The sequence below is a fragment of the Callospermophilus lateralis genome, chromosome 13 (assembly GCF_048772815.1).
Source record: "Callospermophilus lateralis isolate mCalLat2 chromosome 13, mCalLat2.hap1, whole genome shotgun sequence".
NCBI lineage: Eukaryota > Metazoa > Chordata > Mammalia > Rodentia > Sciuridae > Callospermophilus > Callospermophilus lateralis.
The window spans coordinates 14,601,479-14,617,153 of record NC_135317.1 but is presented as its reverse complement, the minus strand read 5'-3'; the positions used below and the strand labels follow the sequence as shown (position 1 = coordinate 14,617,153).

The 15,675-nt window shown below is 35.2% G+C and overlaps 1 protein-coding gene across 1 annotated transcript in view; it reads left to right on the top strand.

The window, feature by feature from the left end:
* The window catches only part of Lyst (lysosomal trafficking regulator), a 174,176-nt gene that overhangs the window by 41,194 nt on the left and 117,307 nt on the right, over positions 1 to 15,675 (top strand). Inside the window, exons 8-14 of the mRNA XM_076872866.1 lie at positions 1,227 to 1,383; positions 3,372 to 3,598; positions 4,251 to 4,317; positions 7,887 to 7,996; positions 9,462 to 9,888; positions 12,852 to 12,996; positions 13,605 to 13,778. Of these exons, the coding sequence (XP_076728981.1) occupies positions 1,227 to 1,383; positions 3,372 to 3,598; positions 4,251 to 4,317; positions 7,887 to 7,996; positions 9,462 to 9,888; positions 12,852 to 12,996; positions 13,605 to 13,778 (1,307 nt within the window). The remainder of the gene's footprint in view (positions 1 to 1,226; positions 1,384 to 3,371; positions 3,599 to 4,250; positions 4,318 to 7,886; positions 7,997 to 9,461; positions 9,889 to 12,851; positions 12,997 to 13,604; positions 13,779 to 15,675) is intronic.

The following is a 15,675-nucleotide window of genomic DNA, read 5'->3' as shown; positions in this document are numbered from 1 at the left end:
TATGACATGCTTTTCTTTAATCTAATCTGGAAATTTACTTAGAATTACTCCAAGTAAGACAAATATATGATTTGATTTGATAAGTCTTACATATAACTGAGTTTATTTAGTGGTAATTTAGGAATGGTGAGATTCAGCTATCTAATCTGGTCCTATATTGATGCAGTTAATATTTCCAGAACTCCACTCATTTTAATTTTAAATCACTCAATATGAAAATGACTAGTACTTTCATAGAAAATAGCTATCATAGTATTTTAGTGGTTGGTGTTAACATTTTTTTTTCTAAAGTAACTTTTAATTTTTTCCCTTTAGCTTTTTGATATACAGTTGACTCATTTCTTCTTTCATGTTTCTTCTATGTTTGTTTAATTATCACTAACCTTTATATAACTTCTCTTTGGCCTGCTGCTAGTCAATAGATAGATGTGATGTTCAATAATCTTTTACTGAAATACATTACTGCTTGCCGTAACTCTATATCTATATATCTATATCTTTATTTTTATTTGTTTAATTTTATTGAACCTAGGGCCTCACGCATGCAAGGCAAGCATTCTACTACTGAGCTACAACCCCAGCCCATGCCTGCTATGACTCTAAAATGTCAACATATTTTGTGCTACTTTTTATTATTGTTGCAATAAAATACTCTGAACTTTTTAAAGTGAACATGTGTTCTTAAGTGAAGATATTGATAACGTTTTCATTAAAAAAAGGCTTATCACAGATGTTACAACAGGAAGTTAATACTGGGACTCTTGATTTTTGAGATGCTTATATATAGACATTTACATTCAGAAATCTTCTTCATTCCCTTTGAAAAATTGTCATATCTTCTATGGTTAACTAATTTCTGAAGTATTATTTGTAAAAATTCTTTGAAAAAATTTCCAATAGCAAATAAATAATATATAAACATTAAATAGTGCAAAGTATAATTCCACCTCCTAATATCTTTAGTCATTCTTTATTGTATAACTAGAATGAAATTTCCAAGTAGGTTTATTTTTCAGGGAAATCGAGATGACCCATCTGTTAGAAACCACTTTAAATGAAGTGTTAACTTGTCTGAAAGGTACTAGAAAGTTTGGCTTAGTGAATTTCATAATTCATAATGGTTACTAGTTAGTAAGATTTTTTTTTCTCAAAAAGTAATAAATATCCTGTTGCTAGAAATGAGGGAATATTACAACTGTTGCCTTTGAATTATACTGATCTTCTAGAGTCATCAGTCTGAGGAAGAGTTGTCTTCCCAACCTGGAGATTTTTCAGAAGAAGCTGAAGGTCCTCAGTGTTGTAGTTTTAAACTTCTGGTTGAAGAAGAAGGTTATGAGGCGGATAGTGAAAGCAATCCTGAGGATGGCGAAACCCGGGATGATGGTACAAATGTTGTGGATGTGCTTGTGATTGGATCTGCAAAGAGGTTCAGAGTGATGCTTACTTTAGAACTCCGTATTGCCTTACAATTTAAAATGTATCATGTTAAAATTTATTTGATCTTCACAACAAATCTGGCATTCATATATGCAATTTAAAACATGAAATGGATCTTGTTATCACAAACATTGACTGAGAGCCTAAGAACATATGTGTATTTTCCCGGTTTCATATTCATTCCACTGGGAAATATAGACAATAATTATCAGAAATAAACAACATAAGCAGTATAAAACCAGGTAATGTGATAGTGGTTGAGTGATTAGGGACACCCTTTCTGAAGAGGTGATATTTACAATTGAGTTCTAAATAAAGAAAACCAGCCAAATACTGGCAGTTTATTAAAAGAATAAATAACAAAAGGAATGCAGACATCATTCTGTGACATCATTCTGTGACATCCAAGAATTCAGTATAGATTTCTTCTTAGTTTTCTGCAGTCCAATTTTGCCCTTGGGATGGAACTACATTGCATATGATCCTTTGTCTCTGGGCTTAAAACTTGAGTGGAATGAGAAAGATGGGTTGATTTGAGCCAAAAGATTTCTAGGAAAGCTCTGTCTTTTCCTATACTGGCCTTATGAATGTCTCAGTACTGTTAGTCTTCAGTAAATTTAAAGTTGTTTATCTTCCTCAGAGTTAATTTTCTTTTTCACAGAAAATGAATGGGAATAATTGTCAGATGAGGCTGGGCAGGCAGCAACCAAAGTTGGCAGATTTAAAAGGGCCGCTGAACAGGCTTTATTGAGATATCACTCCTGGGCGGAACTCGATCAGATCCACAGAGGGGACAGGGGAAGGGTCTGAGGAGAAACCACGTGGAAGCTCGACTGGACTGGACTTTTATGGGGCTTACAGCAGGAAGGGAAGGGCTTGGGACAGGAAAAGATGTCTCTAGGGTCCCTTGCCCCCTTGGAGTTGGTCAGGGGAGTTGGCTGAACTCCAGGATTGGCCAGGGGGTCCTGCTGATTGACAGGCGTTAGTCAGGAGATCTGGCTGATTGACAGGCATTTCCACCGGCATCTGATTGATGTTAAAGCGGCGCGGGCTGCTTTGTTCTAAGTTGCCACTAAGTCGACACCAAGTCGCTGCCACCGACCTAACAATAATCATTAATATTTTGGTTAAAGGATATAAGGAACCCATGGTTGGTGCTTTTTGAAAAGATATCAATTTAATGATGGTTTTATCATAACATAGATATGATTTTGTAGTAGTATAGGTATGATTTTGTAATAGTAGATGTCTTCCCTTTTGTGTTTTCTAACTAGATCTCAACTTCAAGAATTCTGGTCCAGGTAGAAATTTATAAATTTCTTCACTATATGAACATTTTTTGAAGACCACAGCAGTCTCTTTTTAAGATCTGTCTCCCAAAATGTCATATTCAGTAAGACAGACTCTTTTTCTCAGATATGGAGAAGACAAAGTTTAAAATTCATCCACCCACACCAGGCACAGTGCATACCTGTAATTCCAGTTAGTTGGGAGGCTGAGGCAGAAGAATTGCAAGTTTGAGCCTAGAAATCAAGAGCCGAATCTACTATTTTCATAGTAATATGGGCAAGTGAATTAAACTACCCTGTGATCTAGGTATTTTGGGGGCAAAAAGTTTGGAATAGTAATTTTTCTCCAGTTGTGTTGGAGGGGTGTATTTAATCTTTATCACATATGTATAAAAATTGCTGTTGGTAATATTTGTAGTTTTATTGGATATCAAAATTACTTTTAAGATTACTCATTAAACTTCAAACTATCTACAAGACTTGATTCAATACTTGAATCAAAAGTAATATTGGAGGAAAAGATTTTATGAGCATCTTCTTATAAATAGCACTTTTGCCACTAGGTCTTCTAAATGGAAATAAGGTTTAAAGTATTTACTCAGTGTTTTAGAATATAAACATAGTCTTTCCTGTTTTCCTTTGCAGGGGTAGATTTAAAACCTGAAGCAGAAGGTTTCAGTGCATCAGTCAGTCCAAATGACTTGATTGAAAAACTCACTCAAGGGGAAATAATATATCCTGAGATTTGCATGCTGGAATTAAATTTGCTTTCTGCTAGCAAAGCTAAACTTGATGTGCTTGCTCATGTATTTGAAAGTTTTTTGAAAATTATCCAGCAGAAAGAAAAGAACATTTTTCTACTCATGCAACAGGTAAATATGTTTTGATTGCTACCTATCACTGATATCCCAATCCCCCATATCTTTACTTATAACCCAACTCATCTGAAAATTAGTTGAGATGATCACTTATCTTTTATAATACCTGTGGTTTTTAAAACTTTTTTTGTAGTTGTAGATGGACAGCATGCCTTTATTTTATTTGTTTTTAATGTGGTGCTAAGGATGGAACCCAGTGCCTCACATGTGCTAGGCAAGCGCTCTACCGCTGAGCTACAGCCCCAAACCCTAATACTTGTGTTTTGACCTTGAATGTCTTGTCTAACATTCTAAAATCTTCTGATTCTATATTTCTCTAAAGTAGCATACAAAGTTAATATTGTCATTGGCTGACCGGTAATGAATCCCTTTTATCTTTCTGAAAATTGATAACTTTTTAAAAATTGCATTTAATTGTAAAGTATGTTCATTGCTTTAAAATATTTTTAAAAATCAAGATAGTATGGAAAATAAATGCATAATTAATCCTACCTAGAGCATTTTTCCAGTCATTTAAATGCATGCACACGCCCACACACACACTCACAAGATTCCTATTAAATAATTTATTATTACAATGTTGAAGTTTTTCTGTTTCCATTTGGTAAAACATTCAATTTCTTATGTTTCATTTTATAATCTTCAGGGAACTGTGAAAAATCTTTTAGGAGGGTTCTTGAGTATTTTAACACAAGCTGATTCTGATTTTCAAGGTGAGTTAAAACTGTTTTTAAAAAATAGCTTTGAAATTGTTTTGTTCTTGTGTGAAGAGTTGATCATCACAGCATCCATTGGCATTATGCCCTGATTTCAAAAGTAGCTTTATAAACATCATCCCATTTGTCCCTCTGTCTTCCTCAATTAAATAGACATACTTAATGTATAGGGATGAAAATCTAGATTTGGAAGGATTAAGTAAATTGTTGGGTAGTGTTGCAGGGATGGTAATCTGGCACAAATGTTCTGCTACTCCCTTATCTCATATTGTCTATTCTCTAATTAGTGCTATCTCAGACATTTGAAAAACTAATAATGATATATAATATGATGCTTAGCCACAATAAACCTAAATTTTAGTTGGAGTATAAAAGCTAATATAAAACAATAATTTGGGTTTGTGCAGTGTTTCCTTTGACTAAATTCAGATTATACAGTTTTGGCAGAAATACTTGGCAGTAATGTTGAGTCCTTCTGAGGGCATTATATCAAGGGGTTCATGGTGTCTATATCTTATTACTAGTGACTTTAACTTTAATCACTGTAGATGCTGTCTGCCAGGTTTCTCCATTGTATAGTTACTATTTCTCCCTTACAATTAATAAATATCTTTTGGGGTTGTAGCTTAAAATATGTAAATATCCTATTTTTCCTCATACCTTAACCCACGAATTTTAGCATCTATTGCTAATCATTCATGGAAACAGCTCAGACTGGGTGTTGGCCAAATAGTGACTTTCTATTCCTGTCATTCTTTCTACATTTATTAGTTGGGATTATACTGTAAAGAAGAGCTTTATTTTTCTCCTCCATTTACTTATGTCGTGTATGGGTGTATTATTATATTCTGTATTGCACTCCTCTCCGTCAGAGTCCCCTGCTACCATCTAACATTAGTATGTTGTCTGTTACAATTAATGAAGCTATGTTGACATGTTATTAACTATGTTAGTTTATTCAGATTTCCTAAGTTTTTGCCTAATATCGTAATCCTGTTCAGAGATCTTACCCAGGATATGCCATATTACAATTAATTGTCAAATCTCCTTGCTTTGTTGTTTTGGTATCAAATCTAGGAAGATCTAATCCGAGGTCATAAAGATTTAATACTTATTAAAATAATTTTCTTTTTTCTGTATTCTCTGCTTTTTGTTTTCTTGCATTCTAATTGTAATCTTGAGTCTTTTGGATGTACCCTACATGTGTCTTGTCTTTTCTCTCATATTATCCACTTCTCTCTTTTTTTTGTTATATTCTGGAAGATATTTTTCAATTCTATTTCAATCTTTTATTCAGTTTTTAATTTGGGCAACTATCTATTTAATATTTTTTTTAATTTTTTTTTAGTTGTAGATGCACAGGATACCTTTATTTATTTATCTTTATGTGGTGCTGAGAATCAAACTTAGGGCCTCAAACATGCTAGGCAGCGCTGTATCACCAGTCACAACACCAGTCCTCTATTTAATATTTAAGCGCTCTTTTTGTTTGATTATTTTCTGGCTATTTCTTTTTCATATGAGGATAGAATATCTTTGTATATATATATATGGATATTAACATTTTAAGATGATTTCTTACAACCCCTAAATTACTATTTTTCCCTCTAGAATCAGTTTATTGATTATTCACTTTTTACATCTTGGGATTATTCTTTTAGATTTCTGATTCTGAAATATTTTGTGAACCTGTTTTGCCTATTTATATTTTAAAAATTGTTGGGGATTTCCTCTAGTGTTGTAAAATTATTTGTCTTCCTTCTTGGCCTCTTCTCTGCATGGATGTCTGTTGAAGAGTTCTGGGTGGATGTCCTAAGGAGGAGATGCCCTAAGGAGGAGAGCTTTACTTTGGGGAGCCATTAGGGCCACAGTTACCCCACAGGGCACTTTGCATACATCATGAAAATGGGTCCACTGCCCACAGAGCTTGGCCTGTGAGGAGCATCTTTCTTCATCCAGGCAGGACAGCTTCACCAGAGTGCGCAGCCTGGTGAACTGGTTAGGCAACTTGACCAGTATGCTCAGTAGCCATGATGTTGACATTCCACTGCACTTCTGAGCTTTCACTAGGTAATCCATTTCATTTCTTTAGAGAAGAATCCTTAGGTTTTTAGCCTAAAACTGAGAACCGAGCTATCTGCTCTCTGTAATCAGAAATAGGAAGAAAGGTGAAGGTCACCAAGAGACGTTTCATTCATTTCTGTGTTTTCAGCAGCATTCTCATTTCCTCTCCTGACTTTAGACCAACAGATGAACCCCGCACTGCTCTAAGTCCCTTTGTAATTCGAAGGAAGTAGGATACAGCTTTCTCTTTTATCCCTTTACTTCTTCTGGGCATGATAGTGCAAGCTTGTAATCCCAGTGACTTGAGAGACAGAGGCCAGGAGGATCACAAGTTCAAGGCCAGCCTCAGCAATGTAGTGAGGCCTTAAGCAACTTAGTGAGACCCTGTCTCAAAATAAAAAATAAAAAGGGCTGGTGATGTGGCTCAGTGGTTAAGCACCCCTGGGTTCAATACCAAGTACCAAAAAAAAAAAAAAAAAAAGTTTTTGGCTTTTTTTCACCTGACATGTCCCCAGTGCACACAATCATCCTCGCTGCTTTTAGTTTTCTTTTTGTTGTTATAGATTTCTTCCTTTTGGTAACTTTATACTTTAGTGCTTTGAGTTTTCAGTAGTTTTACAGAAGTAATCCTCATTTGAAATGGAAAAAAAAAATCTAACATATTTTATTCTGCTCATATTACTTTCCAACTCTAAAATCCTTACAGGGTTCATGTTACTTGGAGCGTAAAGTCCACTCTAATTTGTGGTGTCATTGCAAATTGCCTTCCCAGGTGTGCCCTCTGTGACACTACTGCATCAGCTCACTGCCTTTATAGACTGGGTGGCTTAAACCTAGCTTCAGTTCTCTGATCTTCAGGTCTCTCAAAACTACCATTCTTTTAAGATACACCTCAGGTTTTATATCAGTCTTATTTTTGTCATGTCTGAGGTGGTAATAATAATTGATTCATATGTTTTTGGTTTTGGTAAGGATCAGCTGAGATAATGCATGTAAAAATAACCATTGAACACTAAAATGTGCTCTATAAAGACTAAGAAGATATTTTACTCTAAAGAATTCTATGAATTTAGTGCCACTGTTTGTATTTTATGCTAAACTCCTTAGTAAAATAAACTATTTAAACTAGTTTGTGATATTTAAGTATTTGTATAATTTTTACTATTTTTACTTATTTCTGTCATTTAATTTTCCATGTAAGTAATATAATATTAATTATAGTAATAGCTATAACTTAAAAATTTCAAAATGAGAAGGTAACAGACCATTTTATGGTAAGGGGAATGTCAACATATCTAACAGATACTCTGTTGATTTAAAGAATGCCTTCAGTTTACTTATAGCTAGCCAATCTTTTAAGAAAAGTGTTTTGTTGGTTGAGTTGCATTTAGTTACCTTGCTATTTGTTCAGCAAATTTTGTGATTACTAAATTGTTCATGATCCATGCAAGATGCTTATTTGTTTTCTTTAATTAAATGTGTACTGGCTGTTTTATGTTTAGCATGCCAGAGAGTACTGGTGGATCTCCTGGTGTCTTTGATGAGCACAAGAACATGTTCAGAAGAACTAACCCTTCTTTTGAGGATATTTCTGGAGAAATCTCCTTGTACAGTAAATATGCTATGATTTTTACATTTTTCACTAAATAATATTAATAGAATGTATTTAGTTGGAAATCACTAAGCTCTTTCTTTTGATGTGGCAATTGTTATATAGTCAATTTCATGGTGTCATGTATGAAGTACCCAATTATTTTATTGTTTGCATATATTTTAACCAAGTCAATATTCACTTTGATTTTGACTAACCAAATTATAGTCCCTTTAACATACTTTGCCCCTAACCTTTGAAAAATGCTAATTTTAATTACTAAAGCAATTTAATTGTAATTACAACTATCTTTGAGATCATTCTTTTCCAAAAACAAGATTATCCACTTCTCAGTTATCTTCCTTATTTTCTTTTCCAGTAGGATAGCCCAGTGGCTTTTAGTTGCTGGGAAACCTATGTGTGTGTGTGTGGGTGTGTGGGTGTGTGATGCTGGGGATGAAACCCAGAGCCTCTCGCATGCTAGGCAAGCACTGTACCACTGACCACATCCTGAGCCAAGGTGAACCCATTTTTATGATGAAATCTCGACTAGAAATGTTTGTAAATAAAACAGAAAACATTGAGGCTGCCTTGTGTAAAGCAAGGTTGGGATCCTATCCCTTGCCCAGCTCACCCCCACTTCACCTTCTGCACCAGTCCTGTGGCCTCCAAGGAACCATGGAGAGCTGGCTGTGTATTTATGGAAGGCTTGTAGTACTTGCAAGCTCACTCCCTGATACCAATCAGCATCAGATGTCCTTTTATATGTGACTTGGGCATGCCACTAGAGCATGCCACTAGGCCAATCTCGTCTACTTTTTTACCTCTTTCTCTCCTTAATTATTCTTCTTCCCTTTAATTAAGTGTTCATTTCGTCTCTTTTAATATTTCAGATCAACCAAAAAACATGTAATTATGAATCAATCTTAAAACCTTATTTCAGATTGCCAAACACACATGAAAGAAAATTTCTTTGACTAGGAAAAAAGCATGTGAAATAAATTAGAAAGTAATTGAGCATTCAATTTTATAAAGTCAGTCACGTTGTAGTATCATTCAGAAATCGGAGAATTTTTAAGGTCTTTGGTTACATCATTCATTTTAAAGTAATTGAGAAGAACCACAGTGTACAGGGAAATGAATGCTTTTTTTTTTTTTTTAGAAATTACTGATATAATCATCATATTTAGCCTTTTAGCCTATAATGCTTAAAACCAACTCATAAATATTAGGTTGTACCATAAAAATATCTAAATTTAAACTAAATGAACCACAAGAGATTACAACTTTTAAGAATAAAGTATGTTTGATATTTCATTTTAACTATACAAAAATAAAAATTTTAAAGATATGCTAGATAAGAAGGTATTGAAATAGAAATACTGATATATGTGGGTTTGTTTATATTTTCACTAATAACCTGAATTTCAAAATAATTATGTACTTGGTTACATGATTATAAAGTTTCATTCGTTTTTTACTCTAGGAAATTCTTCTTCTGGGTCTTCTGAAAATTGTGGAAAGTGATGTTACTATGAGCCCGTCACAGTATCTGACCTTTCCATTGCTGCATACCCCAAGCTTAAGCAATGGTGTCTCACCACCAAAGTGTCCCGGGATCCTAAACAGCAAGGCCATAGGCTTACTGCGAAGAGCACGAGTTTCACGGTCCAAGAAAGAGGTTGACAGAGGAAATTTCCCCCATCGGCTGCTTTCCTCTTGGCACATAGCCCCAATCCACTTACCATTGCTGGGGCAGAACTGCTGGCCACACCTGTCAGAAGGTTTCAGTATCTCATTGTGGTTTAATGTGGAGTGTATCCATGAATCTGAGAGTGCCACAGGGGAAGGAAAGAAGATAAAGAAAAGAAACAAATCCTTGATTGTACAAGACAGCAGTTTTGATGGAGCAGGTATGATGACATGATTTTCATTTGTACACCAAGGTTTTTCAGAGGGCAATTTTAGTCCAGAGTTAAGATATACAGTAGTGTTTTAATTTGTTCTTAATGTTCTTCACCTTAGAGGGCCTGATTTACCAAAGTCTGAGTTCCAGATAGCCTTGAAATTTGGTTCCTTCTGTACTTTTTGTCCTGGGGGTAGGGGTACAGGTGGGATGCTGATGGGGTCATCAGTCCCATTCCCTGCCTCTTTTTGGGTCCTGTTTCTGGATAGGGTAGCTCCTGCTGTTAGGATAGGAAAGGCTGCAGCCCTAGAGCCACTTTTGTCTGGCATCTGGTTCCAGCCCCTATCCAGGCAGCCCTTAGTCCACTTTCTTTCCCTTTGTTTCAAGTTTTCTTTCTGGTGTCATGCTTGACCTCAGTGGCCTTCTCTTACTTAGTTCCTGTCACAAGAGTTTACATGAATCATTCATTCCCCAAAGTAAGAATATGATTCATTTCAGCCCTTTCTATAACTGAGGAATTGTTATGGTGCCTTATAACTGTATCTTCTTTCTCGTATAACCAGGGCAAAAATTGTGGCTCAGCGGCAGAGTGTTTGCCTAGCATGTGTGAGGTTTGATTCTCAGCCTCGTCACCACATATAAATAAACAAAATAAAGGTCCATTGACAACTAAAAAATATTTTTTTAAAAAAGCAGTGTTTGGTGGAGGGAAATAAAGTAAGTAGGATAATTCTTAAGGCCCATGGAATTAATATAATAATAAATATAATAATTGAATGACACAGAAGTTGAGGATTTTATATGTACATGTATATGTATTTTATATATATAGACATCACTAAATAGTCATCCTAGAAATCTTACCCACCCCTTGAAGACTCTATTTTAGAACATAAGCCCCCACCCAGTGTCTGATCTCCACTGATCTGTACATGGAAAGGAAAATTCCTAATGGCACAGTCAAGATTGAAGCAGTGGCAAGTATCATCTAATTTCCACCGTTGGAATCCACTTTTCATTAATGTTTTCCACGTTACTAACAGCATAACAGTTGTATGCTTTTATGGGTTAGCCTTAGAGGCTAAACTTTAAAACAAAAAATTCATCAAATAATTTGTTTCAGGTAGTTGTAGTATCTTCTGTGGACGAAGTGTGCCTCCTGAGAGTGATAGCACTGAAAGGGTACTGCCTGTCACGGCATTGCTGTTGCTGCCACCACTGCTGCTACTGATGTTTAACATGCCTTGTGCCCTTTTGGTTTGCGTGCCGCTTTGCCCAGCTCTCCCTGTGTTCATTTTTAACCCTGACTGCAAGTCAGTAAGGAGAGCGCTCACACTCTCCTTACCTGTAGCTGAGGCTAAGCAACATGATCAAGTCACATAGCTGGAAAGTGGTGGAATGGGACCAGGCCCATCTGTGTTTAATTCTCAAGCTTAAACATTACTGCTCTGCTGAAAGCAGATTGCTTTCTAATGTTGTAGTGGGGCATTCCCAATGTGAGCAAGATCTTAATAAAATGAATAATTGTACACAACTGAGAAAAGTAAAGATCCAAAAAATTTTTGAGTTTAAATTTAAAAGATGTGGGGCTGGGGCTGGGGCTGGGGTTCAGCGGTAGAGCGCTCGCTTCACCCGTGTGAGACCCTGGGTTTGATCCTCAGCAACACATAAAAATAAATAAATGAAATAAAGGTATTGTGTTCAACTATAACTAAAAAATAAATTTAAAAAAATTTAAAGATGTATTAGGAAACATTTTAGAAAGGTTATTGTGCATAAATACTAAAAAAATCTAAAAATAGCAGACATATATAAAAATTTTTGAAGAGAAATGAAAAAAATATTGCAGTGACATCACCTATTCTGACATTGAACTGTATACATTTGAGGAGGTTATTTAACCTCTAAATTCTGTCACCCCCAATGTAGTGATAATAATATTCATCTCCTAAGATTTTTATGAGTATTAGGTCAAGAAATATTTGCTATATTCCTGCTCTCTAATTCCTAGGTACACACTGGTATTTGTTTTGTTCATTTATTTGTTCAGGTTCAGATTTTAGATAGAAATGTTTTTTAAATGTTAAAACAGATATGAGTTCTCTATATCTATCATATCTTGGGCACTGGTCCTCAAAATAACTATTGACTAACTCTTCCTCTTTAGGACTGTTGTCACTATTCTCAGAGGAGTATTCTTAAAAATTGGTGGTAATTATACCTGTTGACAACTAATATTTATGCAGTTTAACAATAATTAGTAATGTTCATATTCTGTAGAAGTCTAATAAGCCTTTGGATGTGCATTTTGGTAGATCTTAACGTAGCTTTACATGAAGTCACAGGCATCATAGTAATAAGTAGTTCATCATATATATTCACATAGTGCAGGGTTCAAGTGGTGAGAGAGAGAAGTCAGAATCAATAACCAGATAGTGCTTAGCTATAAGCACTTACCTCTTTGACTTAAAGAAACTATAATGTAGAGTTTCAGAATCTCTTAGCAGTTACATTCAAAGATCACTCACCAGGGAATCTAAATATTATTTTCAAACAATATAATTTTTTAAAGGAGTTTTAATATGATCAATTTTTATGACAGTTGTGGAGTGAATTTGGTAGTGTGAGTATATGACAATGTTGTGTGCTCTCTGGACCAGGGTCAATGTTAAGTGCCCAGTCCAAAGATAAAGGCAGCTTGGTAGAGATGGTAGTAAGTCACTGAGGTGGCAGCCCAGCAGTCATACTCATGACTGCTCTCAGTCATCGTAGACTTTAAAACATAGTAACTTGTAAAGCGCTCGATAACTGTTGGCGTGTATTGTGCTCTTTTGGAGTTAATATCTAAATTTTGGAAATATTGTTGTTTGGAACAGGTGAAGTTCTGACATTTCAGGTAAATATTCTGCTACAAATGAACCACCATACATCATATTCTTTACTGACCATTCTAACATGTTTTTCTCATAGAGAACGAAAAACCAGAAGGTGCAGAGTATACAAATCCCGGTGAAAGACTCATCGAAGAAGGCTGCATTCATTTAATTTCCCTGGGATCCAAAGCGTTGATGATCCAAGTGTGGGCCGATGCGCACAATGGCACTTTTATCTTTCGGTATCGATTAACCTTAACCCCTAATGAATAGATGTGCATTTAAATAATTTAGATATTTAATATGAGAGCCAATAATGTGAAATAAGACCCAAAACCAAACAAACCAATTTGTTACTTCAGAATATGTACTTTATAATGTTAGAAAGGTTTCTAGGTATCTTGTGTGCATTAGTTCTTCACTTTTTCAGTCAAGTGAATCTACTCTCAAAGTAGATTAGACCTCCAATATGTTCAGGCATTTGGACATTTATTAAAATAAATGTGAACCAAATATTACATTGTCATTTCTAACAAAGACAATGACTATGTACATAGAAATAATATTTGTTTACAAACTGATTTCTGGAAATTATTGCCCTAAATTAACATCAGCCAATGACCCTAACCTATCTTAGCTCATGAATTGAGGTAATAATATAATAAAATAACTGATATTTTTGGTGTAATACAAAGACCTACTGACTTTTCAAGTTATTTTATTTAAAAATATAACTGATTTTTAACCTCACTTAAATATTTAGAATTGTAGTTCCTATGCATTTATTAAATAAAAAGGTCAGAATTTTCATGTTTTTCAGCCAATATGTTTTCTTCCCTTTTTTCTGTAGTGTATGCATGGATTCAAATGATGATATGAAAGCTGTTTTACTAGCACAGGTTGAATCACAGGAAAATATTTTCCTCCCAAGCAAATGGCAGCATTTAGTACTCACCTACCTCCAGCAGCCTCAAGGGAAAAAGAATGTACATGGAAAAATCTCCACATGGGTCTCTGGACAGAGGTATGAAGCGTTTTTTAAGAATACATATTAATCTCAGTTATAATTTCAATTAGTCTATTATAACTCTAGAAAGAGTTCCGAAAACTGAAGGTAAAATTTACTATATATTAACATAAAAATTGTATTAGAGTTGTTTTTTTCTATTTATCCCTTTCATACAAAATAAATCTGCCATAGAATTAACTATTAATGCTTAACACAGTGGGTCTGCTGTATGCATGGGTTCTGCATCTACAGATTCAACCAACCTCAGACTAAAAATATTCAAGAAAAAGTTGTGTTTATAGTGAATATATACAGGGTTTTTTCTTATTATTCTCTACACAATTCAGTATAACAATTATTTACAAAGCATCTATGTTGTATTAGCTTTGATAAATAATCTAGAGACGACTTAAAGTATACAGGAGGATATGGGTTATATGCAAATATGCCATTTTGTATGAGAGACTTGAGCATCATCAGATTTTGATCTGCAGAGGTCCTGGGATGGGGGACAGCCCCCTATGGATACTGATGGATGATTGTATTTGTGTTTGGGTAGAATGCAGAAAACCTGGACATTTAGATATTTATGTACAATAAATATTAGATCAAAGAATAGACTATAATTTTAATCCTCAAACCCATGTTGTAAAAAAATTCACAAGGAATTATTTAAACAAATTGGCTAATAAAGCTTATACCTAAATTAAATTAGGCTCCTAAAAGAAATTACAATGAATAGAGAAAAATGTAAATGAAATTATAATGACTGTAAGAAAAATGGCTGGAAGAGACTAAATTAAATAATGAAGGGACATGGTAAAGATATTTGAGAGTGTATACTGACTGCCAAGCTGCCAAGTCTAGAGCTGAGCCCACAGACCATTCTACAGTGTGTCATTTAGCTAGGTGCTTATACACATCTTCTAATGCCCAGAGCAGGCTAGACCACAGAAATAGCATGCATCTTTAGCACAAATCAACCTGTTCATCCATTCATCACATTTATTGAGCAATTGCTGTGTGCCTGCCATTGCTATAGGAGGCTGCAGGAATTGATTGCTTTTAGCTGCCAGGCTTCAATGATGGAGGAAGACAGGGAGAAGGGGCTTATGAATGGCTCTGGGGTAGCTGGTCCACAGGGCCTGCCGTAGGGAAGAACAGGTTTGGCAGTTAAATTAAGAATTCAGCTTTGTTTTATTCAGTTAAGAAAATAACTAATTAAAGCCTAATGTCCATATTCCAAATAAATGCTGTCTGGAAAGTTCTCAGTCTTCACACCTGCCTAACCCTGAAATGGTAGCTGTAGCAATCAGTAAACTTGTTTGCAGAACATTGAGTCAGATTAGTTGGAGTTGGAGGTGGGGCTGTGAGTGGATGCCTCTTTCCCCTCTTGGACTCTCTTATTTCTGGAAATCCTGACAAGGGCCACCCATTGCATTAAGCACTTTACATAGAGTATCATTCTCCCCAAACACTATGATGTTGGTGTATTTACTCTGTTTAACCTGAGTCAACTGAAACCCAGAACAGGGTAAGGTAGCTGTCCAAAGTCATGGCATAGGCAAGGAGCAGAGCTGAGATTCGAACCCAAGCCCTGACCCTAACTGGAGCCCATGCTTTCAAGCCCTGTATTATAAAGCTCTGCAGCCATTTTCTGAATCAGGTCACCTGACTGATATGAAAACTAAGTAAAATAGACACATTTAGAGTGAGAGATTAGGTTGTCATCACAGACAGTTTTGAAATTAGTATGATCACTTGATTCACATATCATTTTCTTTGTCCTCCTGCTTATTTCTACATTCCTTTGAAGACATTTTTTTGTCATTTGGTACAAGTTAATGACTTAATTAGCAGAGCAGTGAGCATGTGAACAAGGACAAAAAATATTCTCATAATCAGTGCTTTT